The 25,000-nt window shown below is 35.8% G+C and overlaps 1 protein-coding gene and 1 long non-coding RNA gene across 2 annotated transcripts in view; one reads left to right on the plus strand and one right to left on the minus strand.

Annotated features, from left to right (window-relative positions):
- The window catches only part of LOC136846725 (uncharacterized), a 119,639-nt gene that overhangs the window by 9,389 nt on the left and 85,250 nt on the right, over positions 1-25,000 (plus strand). The window lies entirely within an intron of this gene.
- The window catches only part of LOC136849257 (diuretic hormone receptor-like), a 27,415-nt gene continuing 4,250 nt past the window's right edge, over positions 1,836-25,000 (minus strand). Inside the window, exons 2-12 of the mRNA XM_067122536.1 lie at positions 23,595-23,810; positions 22,762-22,857; positions 20,896-21,025; positions 18,908-19,001; positions 18,463-18,559; positions 16,307-16,430; positions 13,158-13,222; positions 7,592-7,789; positions 4,116-4,272; positions 2,971-3,171; positions 1,836-2,088 (exon numbers count right to left, since the gene is read on the minus strand). Coding sequence (XP_066978637.1) covers positions 1,836-2,088; positions 2,971-3,171; positions 4,116-4,272; positions 7,592-7,789; positions 13,158-13,222; positions 16,307-16,430; positions 18,463-18,559; positions 18,908-19,001; positions 20,896-21,025; positions 22,762-22,857; positions 23,595-23,810 — 1,631 coding nt within the window. The remainder of the gene's footprint in view (positions 2,089-2,970; positions 3,172-4,115; positions 4,273-7,591; positions 7,790-13,157; positions 13,223-16,306; positions 16,431-18,462; positions 18,560-18,907; positions 19,002-20,895; positions 21,026-22,761; positions 22,858-23,594; positions 23,811-25,000) is intronic.

Consider the following 25,000-nt stretch of genomic DNA (forward strand, 5'->3'; position numbering starts at 1 on the left):
ATGTGCTTTCTCATCATAACGTATTCCATTTCATGCCAAGTGCAACGTGTTTAAAAAGGCGTAATCTGTATTTCCAGCTAAACTTTAAACGTGGAGCCACATCTAATTGAATTCCCACTGTGGTACGGCCAAGGCATTGTTACTACAGTTGATTTGTTAACACTTCGACAGTATAATTTAGAGTGAACCTTACCTTATGAATTGTAATGTAGTGTAGCTGCATTCTTTAACTCATGATGCCTGACTGGCCTAAGATAGTAGAGTGGAAGAAGAGTGGAAGATACAAAGATCATGATACCAGACTGTCCTAAGTAGAAGTGGAAGACAGGAAAGATGACAGGAGATAGTGCAGCTGCATTCTTTAACTCATGATTCTTTGGTTGGAAGATGATGACCAGACTGTCCCAAGACCTAAGAGAAGAGTGGAAGATAGAAAGAGTGACAGGAAGATAGTGCAGCTGCATTCTTTAGTTCATGATACCAGACTGTCCTAAGATAGAAGAGTGGAAGTGGAAGATATAAAGATAGTGCAGCTGAAGATACAACTGTCCTAAGATTGCATTCTTTAGCTGTATTCTTTAACTCATGATACCAGACTGTCCTAAGATAGAAGAGTGGAAGATAGAAAGAGTGGGAGAAAAGTGGAAGATAGAAAGAGTGGGAGGAAGATAGAAGAGTGGCAGGACACAATAAGGTGGGAAAGAAAACTTAGAAAGGATTAGACAGAGGTTGTGATTGAGGTTGCCTAAAAAAAAATAAGGTCTTAAATGCCGAAGAAACACAAGAACGCTTGCAAGATGGCAGATAATATTGAGGTGTATGTAGCGAGGTTTGACGCATTGCTGATGAGCCTTCTGTGTAGGTATATGAAGTGTTTAGTGCTGTGGGAGTTATTTTGCAAAATTAGGTAATTCGTGGTTTAACAGTCGACATGTGATTTTAGTAGTAACGTCATGTTTGATTTTCTTACGGGGCCGACGCTTTTATGGGGCCTGGCGTAATGATACATTTGTATGTATATATACATATATATATAATATATGTATATATATAGATATATATGCATATATGTATATGTATGTATTTGCAAATATACACATATGGATATACTTTTCTTTCTTAAATATAAATCTTGTTATATTTTCTTCTAGACTAAATGATATATAGTTTGTACGTATGTACGTATGTATTTATAGTGGATGAGAGACTCGACACTTTTCTTTCTTAAACCTTTGCTGACAAATTTCACATTACGGCATGTCGAGTCAGGACCTGTACCTCCTTCTGTTATATTTTCTTCTAGACTAAATGATAGTTATTTTCTCTTTCAGTTTTTGGAGACGTTGAATCACGTACAAAAGTGTAATAATATATATATATATATATATATATATATATATATATATATATATATATATATATATGTATATATATATACACATCAAAATTGTTGAAAATATTTATAGATATTTTTAAAAGTTTTGGGAAAGTGTATGTATATATTTATATATATACACACATAAATTTACATACGTAGGCTACATATATGTATGTATGTGTGTGTGTGTGTGTGTTTCATAGACCAACTTTCACAAACTTAAACTAGTACATCAGTCCCGCAAGAGTGGGAAAAATTTTTTGTCAACATTTGCACCTTACGGCTTTTTTTAAAAACAAATACAAGTTCTTTTACCTCCGTAAGTCATAGATTAATAATATGAACTGGTGACGGAAATATTCACCAGTATTTTGATATCACATATGCCTACAGTATTAGCCTCACATCACAGTCCCTCACTAAGTCCCAAAAGTCCTAGAAGACATCATAATACTATTCAAGATGTCGCCAGTATCTCTTTCCTGGCTTCTTGGATGTCCTGTGTGTTGCTTATAGTGAACTGCCTAAGCATCCTGGAGACTCGGGGGGGCGACGGGGTGTGGGTGGTCGAAGTTGACGTCGAGGCAGGAAGACAGGAGGTTGTGGCAGATGGCGTGTTTTCACCATCTGTCAGTTTGGGAAGAGTGGACGCGCCAGATGAATTCGGATTTGATAGCATGGAAGGACTGCTCCCGTGGGCTTGTGACTTTCTGTGTCGAAGCAATTAGATAGGAAACAGTATTAATATAGAAATGTCATTGGGCCTTTCAGTAAATCAGTAACGCACAGGTATGTCAGGTAAACTGGAACGAGAGAGAGAGAGAGAGAGAGAGAGAGAGAGAGAGAGGGCAGGATGATTCCTGATTCGTGAAAATTAACAAGAATTTACTAATTGAAGATTCCCATTTCTTTCTCCTCGTCTTCACTTTCATAAAGATATGGCGAACAAACAATTCCAGGCCAGAGCACAATATTCACACAAATCATAATATCTGATCTCACACATTCTATACATCTTAATGAACAAAGCTCTTAAGTCTGTTCACTTATAGAGAGACTTGGTGATGACGGAGACTACGACCTTGAAGAAAGAAGAAAACAATGCCGTTATTGCACTGCAGGGCTCTATAGTCACTTTTGAGATATATTGCCATGATGTTTTTCCTCTCCTCTCACTGGAAATTTAGAATCAGAATAACAGAATTGCTGAACTAATAAGATGTTAAATTTTTAATATTACAGCCCCCTCTCTCTCTCTCTCTCTCTCTCTCTCTCTCTCTCTCTCTCTCTCTCTCTCTCTCTCTCTCTCTCTCTCTCTCTCTCTCTTACAAAATTCTTAATATTACAGCTCTCTCTCTCTCTCTCTCTCTCTCTCTCTCTCTCTCTCTCTCTCTCTCTCTCTCTCTCTCTCTCTCTCTCTAACAAAATTCTTAATATTACAGCGCTCTCTCTCTCTCCCTCACTATTTTAATTCTCTAATTTTCAGCAGCCATAGCAAGCACTATCATACCCTTACCATACATCAGAATGAAATGCAAGATACGCACAAGAAACAGCCCATAACTCGTCCATTTCTCGGAAGATACACTCACATCATATCGGGGACTGAGGAGCACGGTATTGCTGGAAAGAGCGGCGGGAACACTAGGAGAGGAATGTAATTTTCTGGCTTGGGACTTCCTACGCTGATACTGCAGTGTGCTCCGCTCTCAGGCGAGTCCAGACCCAGATTAGACGCCAGGTTCATGCAGTGCATAGGTACGGCTTCGCCTACTGTGTTGTTTTCCAGGAGCCTTGCGTTTCGGCAGGGGGGTGGGAAGCGCAGTAAAATAAGCAAGTATAGTTAGTATGACCCAGTTTGTCATAAACATAGTTATCACAGCTAGGACACCAAAATCTATTTAACACAGAATTCAATATATATATATATATATATATATATATATATATATATATATATATATATATATATATATACATATATACAGTATATATACACACACACACACACACACACACACACATATATATATATATATATATATATATATATATATATATATATATATATATATATATATATATATATATATATAAAAGGCCAACAAAACACTATTTGAACATTTGCAACCATGTATTTGGGGCACTTCCTTCTGTGCCCCTGTTCACTGGTAAAATATGGGCAGATGATGCGTTACAAGAGTATATATACAAAGCATATGTAGGTGTGGCAGTATGTATACTCTTGTAACACATCATCTGTCCATATTTTTCCCGTGAACAGAGCCACAGAGGAAAGTGCTCGAATATATGGTTGCAAATGTTCAAATAGTGTTTTATGGGTCTTTTTATCTTCATATTATATTGTTGTATTACAGTAAAAGACATTCATAAAATATATATATATATATATATATATATATATATATATATATATATATATATATATATATATATATATATATATATATATATATATATACATGTGTGTGTCTGTCTGTATGTATGTGTGTGCAGTAGATAAACGTTGGAAATTAGCCTTCATTATTTCACAATATTTTCTCAGAGAACTAACCTACTTCAAAGAAGTAGGCTAATTGAAAGATGTGTCCATAGTCTGTACAGTATATCCAGAATAACCCTTCAATTTCCGGTAATACCTCGCTTCAAAGTAAAACAAAACTCTTACTATAACACAGAAAACACCTAACAATAATTCAGTTCTTATTAGAATTACCTCACAGATGTTTTGGGGTTGCAGTGGTCAATGTTACCGATGTTTTTCGTGGCGTACGAACATTGCGAACCAACTGGAACATCTCTGGTGCTTTTCCATCTCTCTACGTGGTTGCTGATGGACTCCTGAACTTCGCTGTTCAAGAAACAGTAGATGACTGTCACAACCAAGCCCTGGAAAATCAGTCTTGGGTTCAGCAGAGCGATGGTTTTGATGGCCACAAATGTCTAATCTATTTCTCTTTGTGGTAAGAATTAGAGGGAAAATACGAAGGAGGTGGAATTTGCGTTGGTTGCTTATTTGGGATGTCTCATTAATACTTCAAGTTCCTGTTCACAAGGGAAAAAATATGTTTATGTAATCCGTCGTAACAAATTCGATTTAGATTTCATCTCATTTCTCATCTCGGTGTTTCAACCGGGTCATCAAGAACCGTTTGTCTTAATCCTCCAGACTTCGTGAGTGAAGTGGGTATGTATTCTGCCACTTGGGCATTGTGCCACATCCCAAATCCTAATGCCCTGTCACTCCCCACACCTAGTTCTGAGCGACGTTTGAACCTTGAATCCATGAATAATAGCTTATCTTTGTTCTAAACTTAATTTCCTTTGCTTCGTGAATGAAAATTTTTACGTCAGAGGTCTCGGGTATCAGGTCCTCCTATATCTCAAGAATCCCGTCACCTCTGATATTTGCAATTTGAGATTTGCTGTGTTGATCCAGGGGGGCATGAAGAAACATGAGCTTTCCCCACCTCACACGCACACTCACATACACGCACACACACACAGCTACACGCAGCCACGGGCAAAGTCAATAAGAATGATTTCTCGTTTTGAAGACTAGCGTTCTCGACCTTAGAGAGGATACCTTTTATTTTCTCGTCTCGGGGAGCGATCAGAAAAGACAACCGTGATTTGCATTTTTAAAATAGAATGTGAGCATCGCCTTGACAGGAGTCTGAGAAAGCCTCGTGAAAACCTCTCGTCCCATTTCTGCCTGTCAGCTCACGAAGGGTTGGTTTTGGGGGTAACCGTTGTAATGTACTTAATTGAATGTTCAGTATCAAGTTGCGTTTGAGTGGATGTTAATGTAACATCCACAATAACCGGTGCTTGCTTACGTACAGTTCGTTATTTAGACAAATTCTTTGTTAATGAGCTTTTTCTGTTTCCGAATGTATCGTTTACATGCTATTGTTCAACATCATTTTAAAAGTATCTCATATTCTTATTCATACATCTTTATTCAATTGTACAAAATTTACACACACACACACACATATATATATGTGTATATATATGTGTGTGTGTGTGTGTTTATACGTGAGAGACTAGTGATTTAGCTTAATTTGGAACCTATATGAGAGACAAACTTTCCTTAAAATAAAAAAAATCGACATAAACAAAATTACTGCCCATAATAATGCCGTATAATATCATATAAATAAGGTAACCCCGCATCCATTCTTCCAAGAAATGAGTACCATTTACTTGTAATGCCAAGTTAACATTAAATATAAGGTAATCCCCATCCCTTACATTCAATATTAGCTTGGAATTACAGTAAATCATACTCATTTCTTGGAAGAATCAGATCGGATTCTTTAAGACAGTATTTTTTTTCTTTCTCTAAGCAATTCCTCTTGATTAATCTGCCCCTTACGCAACATTGTGTTGTGTGCTCACTAATCTCTTTCTTTCCTCTTCTCTGCTTCATTGTGATTAATAGAGGAGGACTCCACAGGATTCTTTGCGTCCTTTAGGACTCAAATGTCTATAGACCTGTCTCTGATGAAATGTTTATTTAGAAGTCATCCAATTTTGTCATTCCATCATCGGGAATTTTCTGATTGCCTCTGTTTTCCCCCTGACAGTGGCTACTGAAATCATTCAAATTCTCGGACTCAAATTTCTGTAAACCCGTCTTTGAAATGCTTATCTAGAAGTCATCCAATTTTGTCATTCTATCATCGATTCGCTTATGGTCGGGAACTTTCTGATTGCTTCTATTTTCCCCTGACATTGGCTGCTGAAATCATTCAAATTCTAGGACTCAAATGTCTATAGAACCGTCTATGAAATGTTTATTTACAAGTCGTCCAATTTTGTCATTCCATCATGGATCCGCTTAAGGTCGGGAACTTTCTGATTGCTTCTATTTTCCCCCAGACATTGGCTACTGAAATCATTCTACTTCTCACGTTTCCTTGTTCATTTTTCTTTCATGCTTTCAGTGAACCATTTAGGATTAAACTGTTAACCAGCCGTTATCGTTTCTGTAAATGATATTGCCTCTTAAAGGCGGCCCTAAGTGCAGTAATGTGTGCAGTGGTTCTTAACCTTTTTCAGTGCCCGTACCCCTTGATACCTCAAAATATTTTCTCGTACCCCCATCCAATATAAATACAGTACAAACATATGATAAATATACAGTAACTATGCAGTACCATTGCACTGGCTATCATGTCTCGTACCCCCAGGTTTAAGGTTTCGTATCTCTTGGGGGTACAGGTTACCCCAGGGTAAAAACCACTGTGTTGAAGGGAATAACAGGCCCTGATGTAGATTTCTTGACTCCTTGACTCTTTTAACCAACCGCGACGAATTTGTAAAATAAAATAAATGATTTCCGTATGAAATTTTTACTACTCTGATACTGTAGAGAATATTCCTTGTACGAAAGACAAATTTTGTGATTAGTAATAAGCCTTCAGAAATTACTATCATTCAATGAAAAGCCAATTTGGCATCAAGTTTTAAAATCGTTTGGTATTTCGTGTACTGACTTTCCGAAGATCTAGAACTGATGTTGATATTATTGAATTTCTGTTCGCGTATAAAACCTTCCAGTTCTCTCGGTACATATCTTATTGCGTTCCATCCAGTTTTCTAGTCCAGTGGACGAGGTTAATATTTTCCCTGGCACTGAATGTAGGTCACTCTACACACCGAGGCTAGCATAAACTCGCCGCCATATGCATCCTTTTGTCATATTAAACGAATCTGGTTAAAGCAAAGTTATGGGGAATCTGCGTATTATCGGACAGCTTAACAAACCTTCCAGAGCGAGCATTTGGACCAATGACATTTACTTTCCTGCCGCACAATTCAGGAACCTAATCTAGGACCCCCCGCGGTTGTGGGTAGTGCCGTCAGTGCACCTCATGCGGTGCACTGTAGGCATCCCTTAAGGTCCTTTGCGGCGTCCCTTCGGCCCCTAGCTGCAACCCCTTTCATTCCTGTTAATGTACCTCCGTTCATACTCTCTTTCTTCCATCTTGCTATACACCCGTTCACAACAATTGTTTTATAGTGCACCTGCGAGGTTATCCTCCTGTTACACCTTTCAAACCTTTCTATACTCTCAATTTCTCTTTCAGCGCTGAATGACCGCAAAAGGTCCCAGCACTTGGCCTTTGGCCTAAATTCTATCGTCTATTCTACCCTAATCTAAGGACGTTGTAAGAGTCTCACCTGTGTTGAGAGAATAAGGGCTCTCAAGTACGCTGTAAATATTGCTAGAGGTCCTCTGGTGGCCCCTACCAGCAGAAGCACGTGGGGTGATCCCAGTAACGGCATCAAGACGAGAAGCGAACGGAGGGCTCTCGCTGTCTGTTGCAACCACGGCTGGGCCTGCAGAGTAGCTGTCGAACGTAGCTTTTTCACCAGGACCTTAAGAATAATATATATGTGTTTATATGCAACATACACACATACAGTGTTTGTTCCTTTAGTTAGATGTTATTTATAGCTGTGTGTTTACTCTAGATTTGTCGTAAGGTAGTTACAGGGATTTGTGTGGTAACATCTCTGTATTGGAGCACCATATACTGTCGATCAGTTCTCATGATAGGCAGAGACTCTCTCTCTCTCTCTCTCTCTCTCTCTCTCTCTCTCTCTCTCTCTCTCTCTCTCCACACACACACACATATGTGCACATCCATACACATATATAAAATATGTGTATTTATGTGCGGGTTTGGGCGTTTGTATATAAGTATGTATGTATGTATATACTGTTAATAATTACAATGACCTCCTGACTTCTCGATTTCCTCACTTCTTGGATAAGCTTATTACTGCAAGTCCTAAATTCAATGAACCATTTTTTACGTTTTGGGATTTAAACCAACGCACAACAGGGTAGAAAGACTGTCACTAGATCTTACACTACCAAGGGCTACTATGTTAAACAAAGTGGCATCTATGCATGTTTGTTTTTATGCACTTATGTGTTTTTGTATGTTTATATGTTTCAGCATCATATATTGTTAAAGGTACCTTTTATTTTAAGATTTTTCTTCTTTTGTTTTTTTCGAAGTAAAAATTGTATATCTGAAACAGTTCTAAAGTAGCCATTAATCCAAAAATATTAGCAAGACCATAGTATCACTGAAAATACTACAAGCAATTTGTATTTCACTGAATTCCTTCGAATTCAGATTGCCAAGACACGTCATGGAAATTATGAGATATCAGTTACTTGATCCCGGAAAATCCAATCAAGATGACGAGAGGTTTCTGCCTCAGAAAGTATTACCTAAAATGATAGTTTCCAGGGCAACAAACTATCAAGTCTTCTTCGAAATCCAATATTAAGTTCATTACGGAGAGGGTTGGGTGAAGATAACTCAGTGAATGGTTTCATCAAGGTTCATCTCAATCCGCTCATCCATTCTTAAGGTATTTTCTGAAACGCAGTCAAGTAAATCTGGAGACATTAGCGAAAATATTACGGGCTTGCAACTTCGTTGGCAGAAATTAAATTTCTCTCTCTCTCTCTCTCTCTCTCTCTCTAAGTATTTATTTTAGGCACAGGTATATATATGTATATATATACTATATATGTGTGCATATATATACATATATAATGTATTTGTGTATATATCTATATATATAATATATAATTGTATATGCATAGTATATATTCATATATATATACATATATGTATGTATGTATGTATATATGTATATATATGTATACTGTATATATATGAAGAACAATAAGTCTGTGTATTTGGTTGCCTTGCTTAGTCTAGTAAATTTACTGTTGATATGTTTTATAATATGTTTACCCCCCATCATGAGCACATTCACTTTTTGCTGCTCCAGTGAAGGAAAAACCTAACTATTCCAGCTGCCTTAACAATCATATTCGGCCTTCACGTCTCTGGGTTCCACGAGATATTTTTTTTATGTTTTGACATTCTTAAGGCTATAAATTAGAAGGACAATGTCCCCCTAGAAACTCTCCTTGCGTAATGATGCTCCCAAAATTTAATCCAGTCATTTCGTAATAACTTTCTAAGTTTATAATTGTGAACTGTACTAAATCCAATCCTTTACCTCTTCCTCTACTCGATTTCTTTTAGTCTGGTCAATTTCTTGGATTATTTACATCAGATTAGAACTTTCAGCTGACAATGATCCTCAGCCTCCGTCAAGTCTATTGCTGTAAATTTCTGGGGTGTTTATTATTATTATTATTATTATTATTATTATTATTATTATTATTATTATTATTATTATTATTATTATTATTATTATTATTTTGAAATGAATGTCTACGTGGACAAATTTAGTTGGGAGAAAAACTCTCTATCACGAGAGTTCACAAAAGTTCTAAAGGGTCCACAATGATATAATTGTTAAAAACTCGAGTAGAATTTTTTATAAAGCTTTCAAACCCTCTCTCTGGGTTCATCTTCAGTCAAAATGTTTTTCTCTAATCATTATTATTATTATTATTATTATTATTATTATTATTATTATTATTATTATTATTATTATTATTATTATTATTCAGAAGATGAGCCCTATTCATATGGAACAAGCTCACAGGGGCCAATGACTTGAAATTCAAGCTTTCAAAGAATGAAATACAGAAAGATCTCACTTATTAGAAATAAAAAAATAAATGAACAAATAGACAAAAATGTATTAAAATGCAAGGAGAATAGCCAGGGACGACGCAGAACTGGACACTTACCACCATAACGTGTATCAAAAAGTATGTGTTGACTATCAGTATCGCAAGAACAGGTCCTTTGTGAACCCAGTCGAAGAAAGAGTCTTCCAGCCAAGGACAGCTTGAATTCGCCTCGTCGAACAAGGATAATGGATAATCCTTTTTCTGAAAGAATCATTATTATTATTATTATTATTATTATTATTATTATTATTATTATTATTATTATTATTATTATTATTTCAGAAGATGAAACCTAGTCACATGGAACAAGCACACCAAAGGGGCCATTGACTTGAAATTCAAACTTCCAAAGAATGTTGGTTTCAACCTCCCACCGAAGACCCCACATCGCAGCAATAACTGATCATGATAGAGAGTCAGTGATCTTTCATCGCCCTGGGGGAGACGCGAACCCGCGACATCTGAGTTGCATGCCACGGCACTAATCACTTTAGCAGATCAGGGAATAGTGATAAGAAAGATTGTTCAACTCCTCTTGAGTTCGGCAGTGATAAAATTTTAATGATTCGGAGGACATGGTTCTTCTATGACTCTTACAGAAAAGTTTATCAGACAACGTTAGTATAAATAAGCAAATGGATAAGAAAAAATGAAAGCAAGTATAAAAGATCCATGGGAAAGATTAATGGCCACATAAAATCTACAAACATACTGAATTTTAGAGTTTACCTTTTCGCCACTAGAACCATTTTTTATAAGTTCTATAAGTTCTGCAAGTTAATAAGAGGCTGGAGTGGCCAACAAATATATCGTTTCCGAATAGACCCATGATGAAAGGATCTAGTAACGTTAGGTAAATATGAATTTCAGACGAAGTTTTACACCCTACCATACAAATGGGAAAACAAGCACGTTAAAATAAGAAGAAGAAGATCGACCATCTTTGGTAACATTGCAAGCGAAAGAACAAAATTACATTTCAAAGACACAGTTAGCAGAATAAAAGAAAAATGCATATTTTTTACTGATATACAAATAAGGTCGCAAAGGCATGAATACGAAAGACTTCTCTTGAATACTTTGAATATTTCAACTTTTAGTTTTCTGTAAAAGAAAACTATTGTGCTAGCTTTGTCTGTCCGTCCGCACTTTTTTCTGTCTCCAGTTTTTCTCTCCGCCCTCAGATCTTAAAACCTACTGAGGCTAGAGGGCTCCAAATTGGTACGTTGATCATCCACCCTCCAGTCATCAAACATACCAAATTACAGCCCTCTAGCCTCAACAGTTTTTATTTTATTTAAGATTAAAGTTAGCCATAATCGTGCTTCTGGCAACGATATAGGATAGCCCATCACCGGGCCGTGGTTAAAGTTTCATGGGCATTATACCGAGACCACCGAAAGATACATCTGATTTTCGGTGGCCTTGATTATACGCTGTAACGACTGTACAGAAAACTCGATGGCGCCGATGAAACTTCGGCGCATTATTTGTTTTGTTGAGAGAGTGACTTCCAGACTGTGCAGGAACTCATCCTGGATCAAGAGTGAAAACATAAAGTCCTGAAGTCTTTCATAAACTTGATAAAACAAAGTTTTCCATAGACTTGACGTAAAGTCTTTCATATCATTAAGAGCAGAAAAGCTGATGAACTGCTCTTCCCCTTAAACTTCCTATGACGTCACGGGTCATAGTAGGGCATTCGTGCAGTTTCGTGCAGTTTTGGCCCAGAGTGGTTTGAGAAACACCGATTATTCCTGACTGCGGATTTACATTCGAAGCTGATGTGTGTGAATTGGCTTAAAATGATGTTATTCCGAAAAATATCTTCTGTTCGGAGGTCGTAATAATTTATACTATTAACCTTTCGACACGTGTCAGTAATATTACAAAAATTTTGATATGAATATTTCCAAATGAAAAAGACTCGTCATGAACAGCAATATCTATTTTCTGTAGAGAGAGAGAGAGAAGTATGGAAATTAGCTGAATATTCAATAATATTAATTTCGCACGCATGGGCTTGACGTAGATATGGCATTTGTATTCCGCTGTGATTTTCTCTCGGCAACTCCCGTCTAATAGCTTTCGCTAAATTAATCCCAACTTCCTCTTCTTCTCCGTCTTCTTCTTCTTCTTGGTTAGGTTAGCAGAGCGCGTCGTATATGGCGCTGGGGATATTAAACTCTGTTTACTAGAACTTTGCCCCCGCGGTACCTTTCAGCTTTTGCTGATTATGTGATAATCTGCTCGTCTCATTACTGATTTTTTTTTTTAGTTGTATTCCTCTTTTCATCAAGCAATTCTACGAAAATGGGGGTTATCTCTGGATTATTAGCAGGACTATACTTATATTGAATTAAGGTTAAAATCCTAAATCACAATATTTCTAATTATGATGAAATGAGAATTTCACTCCTGTCTGAGCAGTGATAACATAGGATTACGAAACCACAGTAGGTATTATCATGGTTTTTTAAATAGACTGTGAAAAATATTAACTGGCTGAACAGTCGCCTGACCTTGCATCATTAACGTATCCCTGGAAAACGCGGTTAATATTTGTAGCAGTGATTTTATTAAATCTGTACTGGAAATATTAGCATTAAAATTTTTGAGCAGTAACCCCTTCCTTAGGACTTGAACTGCGGCCCCTGAATAAGCAAGTCAAGCCTTAATCCACTTAGATCCCGTAGGGGAGGGGGTAGTGCCGTAAGTGCACCTCATGCTGTGCACTGTAGGCATTACTTAAGGTTTTTTGCAGCGTGCCTTCGACCCCTAGCTGCAACCCCTTTCGTTCCTTTTAATGTACCTCCTTTCATATTCTCTTTCTTCCATCTTACTTTCCACCCTCTGCTAACAATTGATTCATAGTGCAACTGCGAGGTTTTCCTCCTGGTACCCCTTTCAGACCTTCTGTCAATTTCCGTTTCAGCGCTGAATGACCTGATTGATCCCAGTGCTTGGCCTTTGGCCTAAATTCTGTATTCAATTCAATTTAGTTAATCCACTTAGAAATATTCTTAAATAATATCAATAGCAATTTTCAGGCGTTGTAGCCTGCTTACAAAGCATCAGCCATATTTTTATGGCTAAAAATCCTCTTACCTTTCTTGATGGCACGAAGAGACACCTCAGTATAACCCACAACACAATCACGGGGAGCGGTGACCCTGTAGAGTTAATAATAAAAAGAATTAATGCATTATTATCCTTCACTGTCATTATTAATTTCGAAATATCGAAAAAGGATTTTACAAAAGCCGTATAATATGCAAGGATTTCATTATGAGTGCCTACATTGCTGAAATATTCCTCAGTGACGACAGTTCCTGTTGAGTTGGGGAGAGTGTCTAACCATTTTTTGTATTGCTAGACCATTTATTTACATATAAGAATAAGTGTCTTACATGTACATCATGTTGTCTTTGTAATGCAATGTTTTTCTGACTCTCTCTCTCTCTCTCTCTCTCTCTCTCTCTCTCTCTCTCTCTCTCTCTCTCTCTCTCTCTCTCTCTCTCTCTCTTTGTGTAATATATATATATATATATATATATATATATATATATATATATATATATATATATATATATATATATATATATATACATGCACAAAAGAGAGAAGAGAGAGAGAGAGTCAAAAAATATTTACGTGACAACATGATGTACTGTGATATTTAATCTTATAATATATATATATATATATATATATATATATATATATATATATATATCTATATACTTATATTTATGTGTATATATATTATACACATACATAAATATATATATATATATATATATATATATATATATATATATATATATATATATATATATATATATATATATATATATATATATATATATTACACACAGAATATACTGCATCTGTCGACGACATTATTTTCACCAAGGAACTACTGTAGATTGATCATAGCAACTTCCTATCAACAACGGTCATCAGGACTGTGCTACTGAAAACCGGATGAATTCTAAGTTCGGGATGCCTCTAGAGACTAGTTATAAGTTACACAGGAGTGGTAAAAAGTACAACCTTCAAAGAAGAACCTCTGTCATTGATAAACCTGATTTTAAGATGACTTAACACCTACAGTTGAACGTATAACAGACTTCTCTGCCACTTTCTGCAGCAAAGGAACAGTCAGTGAAAATTGTATACAAATCTGCTTCTTCATTAAGAACTGTGAATTCCCAGAACCTACGCCTTCAAAGATGTCTACAGTACCATAGACACCAAGGCGTCGCATTCCAAACCTTTAAAGAATAATCACCCAAAGGCCTGAACCTGAAGTACTATAACTTTTATTATATAATAAGGACCTAAACCAACCACGTTGAGGAACATTTCCACTGACACTCAGTTCCAAAGGCTTCAGTCTCCACTATAGGCTAACTAATGGGCAGATATCCTCCTATTACATAATGCCATCTGCACATAGATATAAGTTGGCTAATGGCAGAACAAGAACCTACAATAACAGCCAACAGCAATAACAGCTACCACAAGACAGGAAATGCATTGGTCAAGGATGCTTAAAGAGAGAGAGAGAGAGAGAGAGAGAGAGAGAGAGAAGTATATGTTTACAATGCAGATTAGTTATTTAGCCTATATCCTAATCGGGGATCCATCGACATTATAATATTAATTCGTGAAACCTGCAGGCTACAGTCAATCACTCGCTCTGCTTCAGGATTTATGGTGAAACATCGCTCTAAGAATGTAAAGCATCCAAATATGACTAACTCATATGCTTAAAGCACCTCCTCTTGTGATTGAAACCTGAAGAAAAAAAAAGTATATATACATATTCATATATATATTATATATATATGTATATATATATATATATATATATATATAATATATATATATATATATATATATATATATATATATAAGTAAATTGTATATATACAGTATATACATATATGTGTATACATATGTATAAATGTATATGTCTGTGTGTATATATCTATATCTATCTATCTATATATATATATACTGTATATATAAATATATATAGCAGAATCTTATTCTTTACAAAACTGTATCTATTTGCACCGCTGAAACTGTAAAGATATTTTTTTGAACTCATTTCAGCCTTGCTCAGATGTCAGCTCTCTTAAAACAGTTTAATTTGTTCATCGTTGAAATAAATCGTGTTTTCCTGCATTTATAAGTGTCTTAAAAAATTATAATTTCTCTTCCACCTGTTTCTTGGGTAGTAGCTGTGACTTAGTCTTTATCTTAAAAGGCTCCCAGTAAATTCTATAAGTCCGCAAATTTGGACTTGGGATTTTCACTTAGTCTTCGGGCAAACAGAAACTTATAAGTGCACCAACCACTTAGGGCCTTTTACTGTCACTTCCCCAAAGTCTCACATTCTCTGCCCTCGGTGCCTCTCTTCTCACTGACTTCTGTTTCAAGACCCTCTTACATAAGAGCCTCTCTCAGAGTGCGAATTGTGGCCATGTCTAGTATAAATTTCCCGAGTTTCGTTCTATGGGTTCCTTCCCATTAATATTCACGTTCGCTCTTTCTTTACTTTTAGCTCAATTAGTTGTTATGGAGTTTGATGGCGCAAACGCGTCCGCCGAACATATGCATCCGGAGGCCCTCAGACATCCATTTTGTTCAATTGACACTTGATCCTTGATGATCGACTCACTAAAATGCTGACTATATATATTTTCAAATTTCATGATACACAACTCTCTTACACCAGCGCCAGTTAGACGGTGCAGACATCTGGGATCGCTCAATTCGTTTTTTTCTGTTTCTCTGTTATTATCGGTTTTCTTCTGTTATGCCCTCTCGCACATATTAACATATTTAGTTTATTCGATTCTATTATAGTCTCGGCCAACTACCCAGCTAAACTAAAGCAAATAATATGTCTATGAGAACTCCTAACACATGCTTATTATGCATAACGTGCATGGTTTTATAAGATAACCTGAAATACTAAAGTGAATACACATAAAAAAATCTAGTTGAAATAAAATATTCAAATGACTTGTAAACTTAAAATTCAAAATGTAATATAATCATTTCAGAAGGTTTATCAGTTATACTTGAATTTTCTAACCAAGCACAACTAATAATTTTTAAGAGGGAATTTCCTTGATAGAAGAATAAAGAAGAGGGGTTAAGATAGATATATAATATAGGGGCGTATGTGGATATAAATATTTTCCAGAAATAAGTCTTTGAAAGCAACGTCTAATTGTCACATTCTTGTATGATAGGGAGATGCTTCATAAACAGCTGACTTACCCCATCCCACAAGCATGTATAATCGGACTTTAATTTTCTCCACGTAAAACGTCTTGACAACAAGGAGGTAGAGATACAGACCTGAAATAAAGATAAAAAATTAAAGGTACCATTGCTGAACACCACAACAATGCATTAATGTATACCTTGACAAACTGGGTTCAACACAAACAATACAAACTGTTTGATTATCTTTCCTGAGTATAATTAACATTTATACGTCCACAAACTATAAACTACGATGAAGTTAACTATGGATAAGGACGAGATCATCCTTCAGATATTCTGAGAAATAAGAGAAAAATTGAAAATTTGCCAGTTGTCAGGACCAGGTCAATGGCAATTCCTAACAAACCTATAAGTGGATTCCCTCTTGCGGTTCTCATCCACAGTGACCCATTACGGGGTTAACAGTAAGAGAGAGAGAGAGAGTATATCCAATGAGGATGTACTGCAGTAGTGAAACTACTGTGTGGTATTTTTCACTATTGACTAATTCCGTTCTTTGTCTCAGAGTTTTATAACTGTTCCCTCATACGTGTTCTTAACATGTAATTTCCTGGATCATTATCAGTCTTTTGCTGTGTATTTGTCTGCCAGTTACAACAGAGAATTATCTTTTTAAGAATTCTATAACAGTCATTTATATCTTTTTTACCCGGAGACTTGGTTATTCTTGGCATCACATCATGTTTCATAGCAGCATAAAATTACAGAATTTCTAAATCACAGTCCTGCATTTTTTAGAAAATTGTCAAGGGATGCTATGGGAAATCTAACATAAAAAATAATGTGGTTTTCCTCCCGGTGAGTCATAAATAAGGAGCAGCTTTTTTGCAATCACCAGGGGGGGAAAATGTAGGGCCTCTAAGTTTAATCAAAGAAATGCGGCGTCTGGCAGGAAACCACCGAAACGTTTTCATCCATTTATGACTAATAAGGAACGAAGAACTTGCGATAAAGTCTGATGAAAAACTATATGGTGTTATTGTTTTGGGAAATATTTATGTTTGCCATTGATATTGGTTCCCTTCTCCTCAGATATTTAATACAAATCTCCATTCAAGTCATATATTTCCAGTATTATCGATCCCCAGTGATGGAGAAGTAAAAAAAAAACTCATGTAGAGGCAGTAATATCCTATTTCGCCTTCATTCATCTTACTCCCTCCTTACCCCCTCCCCAGCCCCCACTCACCCCGGATCCCTCTTCTCCTCTCCCGCATTTTCTGCTTTACAACATATTTACCTCCAAGGGAAAGTCTGAATTCTTATCGTTACATGCCTTCATCAGACTCTGCAGCCGTACAATAGCTTGATGTTTCAGATTATAAAATCATGGCACACAGGAATAGGCTTGCAGACGTCTGATTCACTGAAATGTGTTCTTTCCATGTAGAAGGCATTACACGTACTGATGAGAGAGAGAGAGAGAGAGAGAGAGCCTCAGTCATATATAATCTTGTTTGCCTTCTGTTTCATTTTATATTGGTATTTTTTGTTTTATTGATTTACTTGCATTTTTATCTCTATTTATTATTATGTTAATTTACTTTTTCTTGTTTGATAAGTCATCTCTTCTTTTGTATTTCCCATTACCTTCTGGTCCTTCTTTTTACTGAACACTATATTCTTTGGAAGCTTGATTTCAAGTCAAAGGACCCCTGTGAGCTTGTTCCATATGCATAGGGTTTATCTTCTGAGTGATAATAAGAATAATACCATGCACAGAGACACACACGTCTGTATAAAGAGTGCAAGGCTAGGGTTTCCCTTTAGAGGGACGATGAAGCAAAGGTACCGGAATAAAGAGCGATCTGCTAAGTTTAAGCGCAAATAAAATCCGAAGTCAAAACATCTCGAGCAAATGCAAGGAACTGACAGACTTTATCAAACCACAGCAGCTGTTGCCATCATCAGAGTTTCTGTTTCTGTTCAAACAACAAACAACAATATTTCTACATTTCCCTCAGCTCAGAGACCCTTTCAAAGAAAGTTGTAGTTTCCCACAAAACTACGAGAAAAAAAAAAGGACTGAATTATGTACAGAATTTTACAGAACCTGAAGAACTGAAGAAACCTAACCAAATCCTGAAATCAGGATTGCATTTACCTTCAACGAACATCCACGAAAAATTAGCGACGTGTAGAAAATGGTAAGCGACAATTAAAAAACAAGGAATTCCTCCTCTGGGTTCTGGCAGCACCATCTGTAAAAGAAAATTATTTATTAAGTATCATTTTCGAACAAAGACGGGTTTCGACAGAAACAACATGTCAGGATAACCTTTGCTGTTGTTAAATCGATAATTTCATGGTTTATATTAATAGGAGGGAGGGGTGAGGGATAAATAAGGGCAAAAACTGAAATTCACTAAAATAGGAAGAAGGAGTCAATGATCGTGCATGAACAGAAAAACTAATTTCAGACGTGAACAGAATTAACGAGCCAAGTTAATTATCCGATAAATATACTGCAAGGAAACCGAATCTAATATTATAGATAGTGATATGAAAGTATCAAATGATACTGGACTTGGCGCAAACAGGACCAATACCTGGAAGAACGAACCGAGAAGCCAGCAGACATCAACCAACATATATGTTAGCATCAGGTGGGTGTGAATGGTGTTTCTAACACAACGCAAGTCCCTGAAAAAAAAAAATAATGAGAAGCCTTTATTAAAACCTGAAAGAGAGGGAGAGAGAGAAAATTATCTACATAGACTCTTCAAAAGTTTTATAATGATTTAAAAATTACCTCTTTCAGGTATTCATGAATAATTGAGTCAGAAATTCTGTATTAAATATAATTTGAAGGAACTAATGATTCAGTACATAAATATTTCTTCCAGAGGTTCGTAATCCTATGATTTTACTGACGATATTGCGTTTGTTTACAGAGAGGTTGCTAAATTTATTTATTCATCATGATTCGGATCATAAATGAATATTTCAGAAAAGTGCATCAGATTGCCCTAAATAAACCTTCGGCTCTTGCAAGATCCAGTTCTGTCATTCCTGTGCCATTTAGCGCTAACGATCGTTACAAGATTACATTCTCTTCAGACACCTCTTTCGTTCTGAGATCATTGCAATCATTAGCTTTTTCTTGTACATTTCCTACTCTAGATTACAGCTTTTCTTCTTAAAACTTTTGCTTCAATTTCCCCCTCTGTCAGTTCAAAGACTCCCAGCTTTTTACCAAATTTCTTAACCTTTGACCTGAGATGGCCTCTTGTGACCTTTAAGACCTCTTGTGACCTATGATGACCTCTTGTGACATTGAAGACCACCAGAAAATAATTCGGGTTACCTTGACAATCTCTTGTAATCTATGGTGACCTCTCTGACCTCATTTTCTTAATTTAGTCTTTTATTCTACTTAATTATTCTTCTTTCCATATTTCAACTACGAATCAAGTCACATCTTTGATGCTAACATTAGTAATAATAATTAGTAATAATAATAATAATAATAATAATAATAATAATAATAATAATAATAATGAAAAGTATGGAGGAAATGGCTTTAGTTGTACTCGAAATATGAAAAAAGGAATAATTAAGCAGAATAAAATATTAAGAAATTAAAGTCAGAGAGGTAATTTATTATTATTATTATTATTATTATTATTATTATTATTATTATTATATTTTTATGCTGCTGATGATGATAGCTGTTGTTGTGTTATTGTTAGTACATCTATACTGATAACATCATCACTAACATTTAAATGATCGTTTCAGAATTAAACATGATAGTTTTTCCGGTGGGCAGCAAGTACTCGTTTAATTTAATTCCCATCCTCAGTTTTAACCCAGTGGCTCCTAAAATATTTCAACTCGTGTCTGAAAAAGAGAACAGAAAATTAAGTCATCCGAGAGCTGTCACTCACATAAGTGTCTTAAATGGAAATGTAATTAGACTAAGTAATACTGATCTTGTCACTGAGTGGATGTCTCCGCCCGCCGAGCAAAGTTATGACGGAAAGAGAAAGAGCAAAACTTTATTGCAATTTTAGGAAAGACTGATGTAACTTCTGACAGATTTATCAACAACAGTGGCATAAGAATTTATGTATATATATGTATATATATATATATATATATATATATATATATATATATATATATATATATATATATATATATATATATATATATACATAGTGTATATATATGTGTGCCAAAATATGTACTTTTCAAAGTTCTTTCTTTCTTTTCTAAGCCTTTTTTAAGAAAAAAATATTAAACTGCTAGATTAAAAGCAGAACATATACATATTTATATATGTTATGTATATATGTGTGAATAACGAGAATATGGAACGTAATAAATATATAAATAAAGACAAAATCCACGAAGGAAGAGAAATAATGGGTGTGCTGCAAGGCCTTTCGACTTATAGTCTAAAGGACTATAAGTCGAAAGGCCTGCAACACTCTTCTCTTTCCTTCGTGAATTTTGTCTTCATTATGTGTGTGTATGAGAGAGAGAGAAGTGGAAATAGCATTAGCTGGACCAACGTTTCGACTTGACTTACTTCAATCTCGTAAAAATATACAGCCCAATGCTGAGAGCGACGACGGATGCCGCGTACCCAAGAAGATAAAGGGTGGCCACATTTTCGGCCGTTGTTACGTCAGGCGTTATGTTTTCGGACGAGCCTCCAACTGGAAATGAAAAACCAGAAGACACTGATAATATTCACCCTTAAGTTTGATACTGTTGTTGTTAAGACCACAGTCAAAGGCTGCGATTATAAATATGGTGAATTTCGTTCTTCGACATTAGCCTTAGTTATTTGTTATATTGTTTTTGTGAAAAAAAGCTTGAATATTGAGAAGGTTAAATATTAAGTTTAAAGAACAGTCCATTAGTTTCAGTATCAGGCAACGTGGCCTTGACAAAAAAATTATCATTTCAAAATCCTAAAGTATATTTTACCTGTAAGATTGGAAGCAGATTTACCTAATACAGTATAATCTCGAAACATTTCTCAATCTGGTAACATAATTTTTTTTTATTCAATCACTGAAAAATTCTACTCTTGTAATATGTAAACTGCTGTTGAATCATGAACCTGATTGAACACTTTTATGCACAAACCTAAAGACTATAGGAGTCGAAATGGAAACAAAAGACTGAAAACATGAGCCTATCAAAAAACGGAACGAATAGATATTTAAAAATCTGTCGGGGTCGAAATAAAAAAAAATAAATAAAAAAAGCTTTTCTGGGACCTTCATCGAAAGTATTAATCGAGAAAAATTATTAGACATGATATAATATAATCAGTGAAGATATGCTAACTAAGGGAAACAGGACTAGCAACCGTTCTTATAACACGCCCAATGAAACTTTTTAATGACCTATCTCCTTCCCGATAACCTATTACAGAACTTCGTCCGTCTTGGCTAATGCCTGAGAGCGATGGAGAGAGATGTTTTAAACTTACTGCTGGTTATACAATCACCAATAATCTTTAACAGATTATTAATGTTGAAGGTTGATTGTTGTAAACAAGGAATCTGCAACAACCTTTGGAATGCTCTAAAGTATGTTTTCAGCATACTTTAGAGCATTCTGAGAATCAGCCCTTGTCTATAGAAATGTTATGATTTCCCAACGGAGTCTCCTTCTCTCTGTAAATGAAGCAGTTATTGATTGATAAATGTCCATGCTACTGAGATTCATGAAGAAGTTTATATGTGGTTGGGGTTTGCTTACGGAAATAACCTTTGGCTTCCCAGTAAATAAATAATATACATTTCAAGCTGTTTCGTGGGGCTGTTTAAAAACCCATATTATCCTATTCCTATCTTCTTGGTTGTTCATTTTATATATATTTCCCGGGAGGAATATAAAGTGGATTTTAACACATCTCAAATACATAGAGCACAATCAGCTGTTGCTGACCATGATGACGTCATTGAAAATAGCATCGAATTCGCTCGATATTTTAATCCGAGCGAATTCAGGCCACGTTGCCTGGTACTGACTAATGGCCTGTTCTTTAAACTTAATATTGAAACTTCTCAACATAGAAACTTCTCTCATAAAAACAAAATAATAAATAACTTTTGTTTTCCTGACTAATAACAGTTCTATAGACTGTTGGGAAATCATAACAGTTCTATAGACTGTTGGGAAATCGTAACAGTTCTATAGACTGTTGGGAAATCATAACAGTTCTATAGACTGTTGGGAAATCATAACAGTTCTAAAGACTGTTGAGAAATCATAACAGTTCTATAGACTGTTGGGAAATCACAACAGTTCTATGCACAAGGGCTGATTCTTAGCCGCGTTAAGCGATTCAGATTTGGTCCAACTTGAACTCTCGGGCCGAGAAACCTTTGAGATTATCTAGCTTGCTTATCTAATAACTGGTCTTCGTCCATCTCACCTATTTCTTCAATGGAAGCGATGATTGGGGAACACATACTGTAGTTGCTCTTGGACTCCCAGGTCCCGTTGGCTTGACAAAAGCGAGTGACGTTATCTGGAAAGGACAGACGATTAACATCGCATCGATTTCTTGGACACCTTTGAAGGTATTCGGAATGTTCATTATTTTTTTTTTTTTTTCAGAAGCAAAAGGTCTTGTCAAATCACAATTTTCTGTCTCAAGTTGGAACCCACTCAACGATCTGTGGTCGTTTGTATAATTGGTTGCAGTTGTTTTGGCTTCAGCGGTTAAGTTTCTTCTGTAACTTTCCTCTTCCATTATCTAACCATTTTCGGTACATTGCCACCTAAGTGACTAAATTTCTTTCATATATATATATATATGTATATATATATATATATATATATATATATATATATATATATATATATATATATATATATATATATATACTATATATATATGCATATATATATGCATATATATATTATATTTTTTTCATATGCACATACATATATATATATATGAGCAAAGTTACAGCCACGAAGGAAAATTGATTTAAAATCAAACATTCATATATATCTATATATATATTCTATATATGTATATAAAATATATATACATATATATAAGTATGCTATATATGTGTGTATATGTATAGCTGATCTATATTTGATTGTATCATAATTCACTAATTGTCAGATCTATAATACCAGAAAAAAAATAAAAACTGAAATAACCAACCAAAAGATTTTGCAATAAACTAGCTTCATTACTTTGTAAACCACTTTGCACTGAATATTGATTAGTATAAACATCAGACTTCTTACTTCTGGTGTCATAGACGACGCCATTCAGTTCCCTCATGCAAGGCAAAATAGCAGTTGTGTTGGGTCTCGAGTAAGGCCAACACACGATCGAATCCCACACGACGGGGCAAAGTGCAGAAACATCGACCCCTTTTCGGGTGAGGATGGCTGAAGAATTCAACCGCTTGGCGAAACATGCTTGAAGTCCTGGGCTGAAGTCTCTCAGCAGAGGTGAATCTGAAATGAAGAAAGAAGGGGAGTATGTAAAGAAGGGAATAATCTTATATTGGAGGTATTGTTTGTTTGTGGTTAAACTGCCTGGCGTCAGCAATGTGAGCTTACTTGCGAAATGTGTTCCTCCCGTAGCGAGGTAGTGCCGTCAGTGCACCTCATGCAGTGCCCTGTAGGCATTACTCAAGGTTCTTTGCAGCGTCCCTTAGACCCCTAGCTGCGACCCCTTTCATTCCTTTTACTGTATTACCGTGCATCTTCTCTTTCTTCCATCCTACTTTCCATCCTACCCTAAAAATTGATTCATAGTGCAACTGCGAGGTTTTCCTCCTGTCTCACCTTTCAAACCTTTTTATTGTAAATTTCAGTTCCAGCGCTGAATGACCTCATAGGTTCCAGCGCTTGGCCTTTGGCCTAAATTCCATATTCTGTTTTATCAAATCTGTTCCATTTTACAATGTAGTTATCAGCAAATTTTCTTTCCTGGTGTCCAGTATTATCAGTTTCTACTGTAGTTATTTTTCAATTTCTTTTATGGTTATTTTGAACTTTCGTTACTTAGTTAGATCACTATTTAGCATGAAATCAAGCATGGTCACTGTTTGATAGGGCCCAGGACGTCGTCTCTGTGTATTTTGGGACACTTAAAATCTTAGTAGATTCAGACTAATCACCCAATCAGTAATGGTGTTTTAGGAAAGTAAAACAACTTTGCCAAACGTATCATTGTCATTTTACGAAGAATGATCACAAAAGTTTTTAAAAATTCCGTGCATGTGTGTGTGACTGCATTTGCATACTTTATGTATTCGTACGTAAGGGAGAACGTGTGTCAGTGTACAGTCATTAAAAAATTAGTTCCCGTCCTTTCTCCCCCACCCCCACCCCCACAAAAAAGTTATTTTTTTAATGAACCGGAACAGTAGGGCTTTGATTCCTCGTCGCCTGCTGTCTGGGTAATTTTGGGAGCATTGCACTGTAATTTCATTGGGAACTGGACTGGGAACGAGTAATTTTTCATATGACGTTGGGTTGTGCAAGCACACATGCAGACTCGTGCGCACGCGCACACACGCACAAACACACACATATGAATGAATTTTTATCACATCACCGTGATTCATATACAAGCATTAAGCTACAAACGTCCTTTAATATCCAATTCGCTCTACCTCGGAAGTAATATATTTTCATAT

Source organism: Macrobrachium rosenbergii, chromosome 2 (assembly GCF_040412425.1).
Source record: "Macrobrachium rosenbergii isolate ZJJX-2024 chromosome 2, ASM4041242v1, whole genome shotgun sequence".
NCBI classification, from domain to species: Eukaryota; Metazoa; Arthropoda; class Malacostraca; order Decapoda; family Palaemonidae; genus Macrobrachium; species Macrobrachium rosenbergii.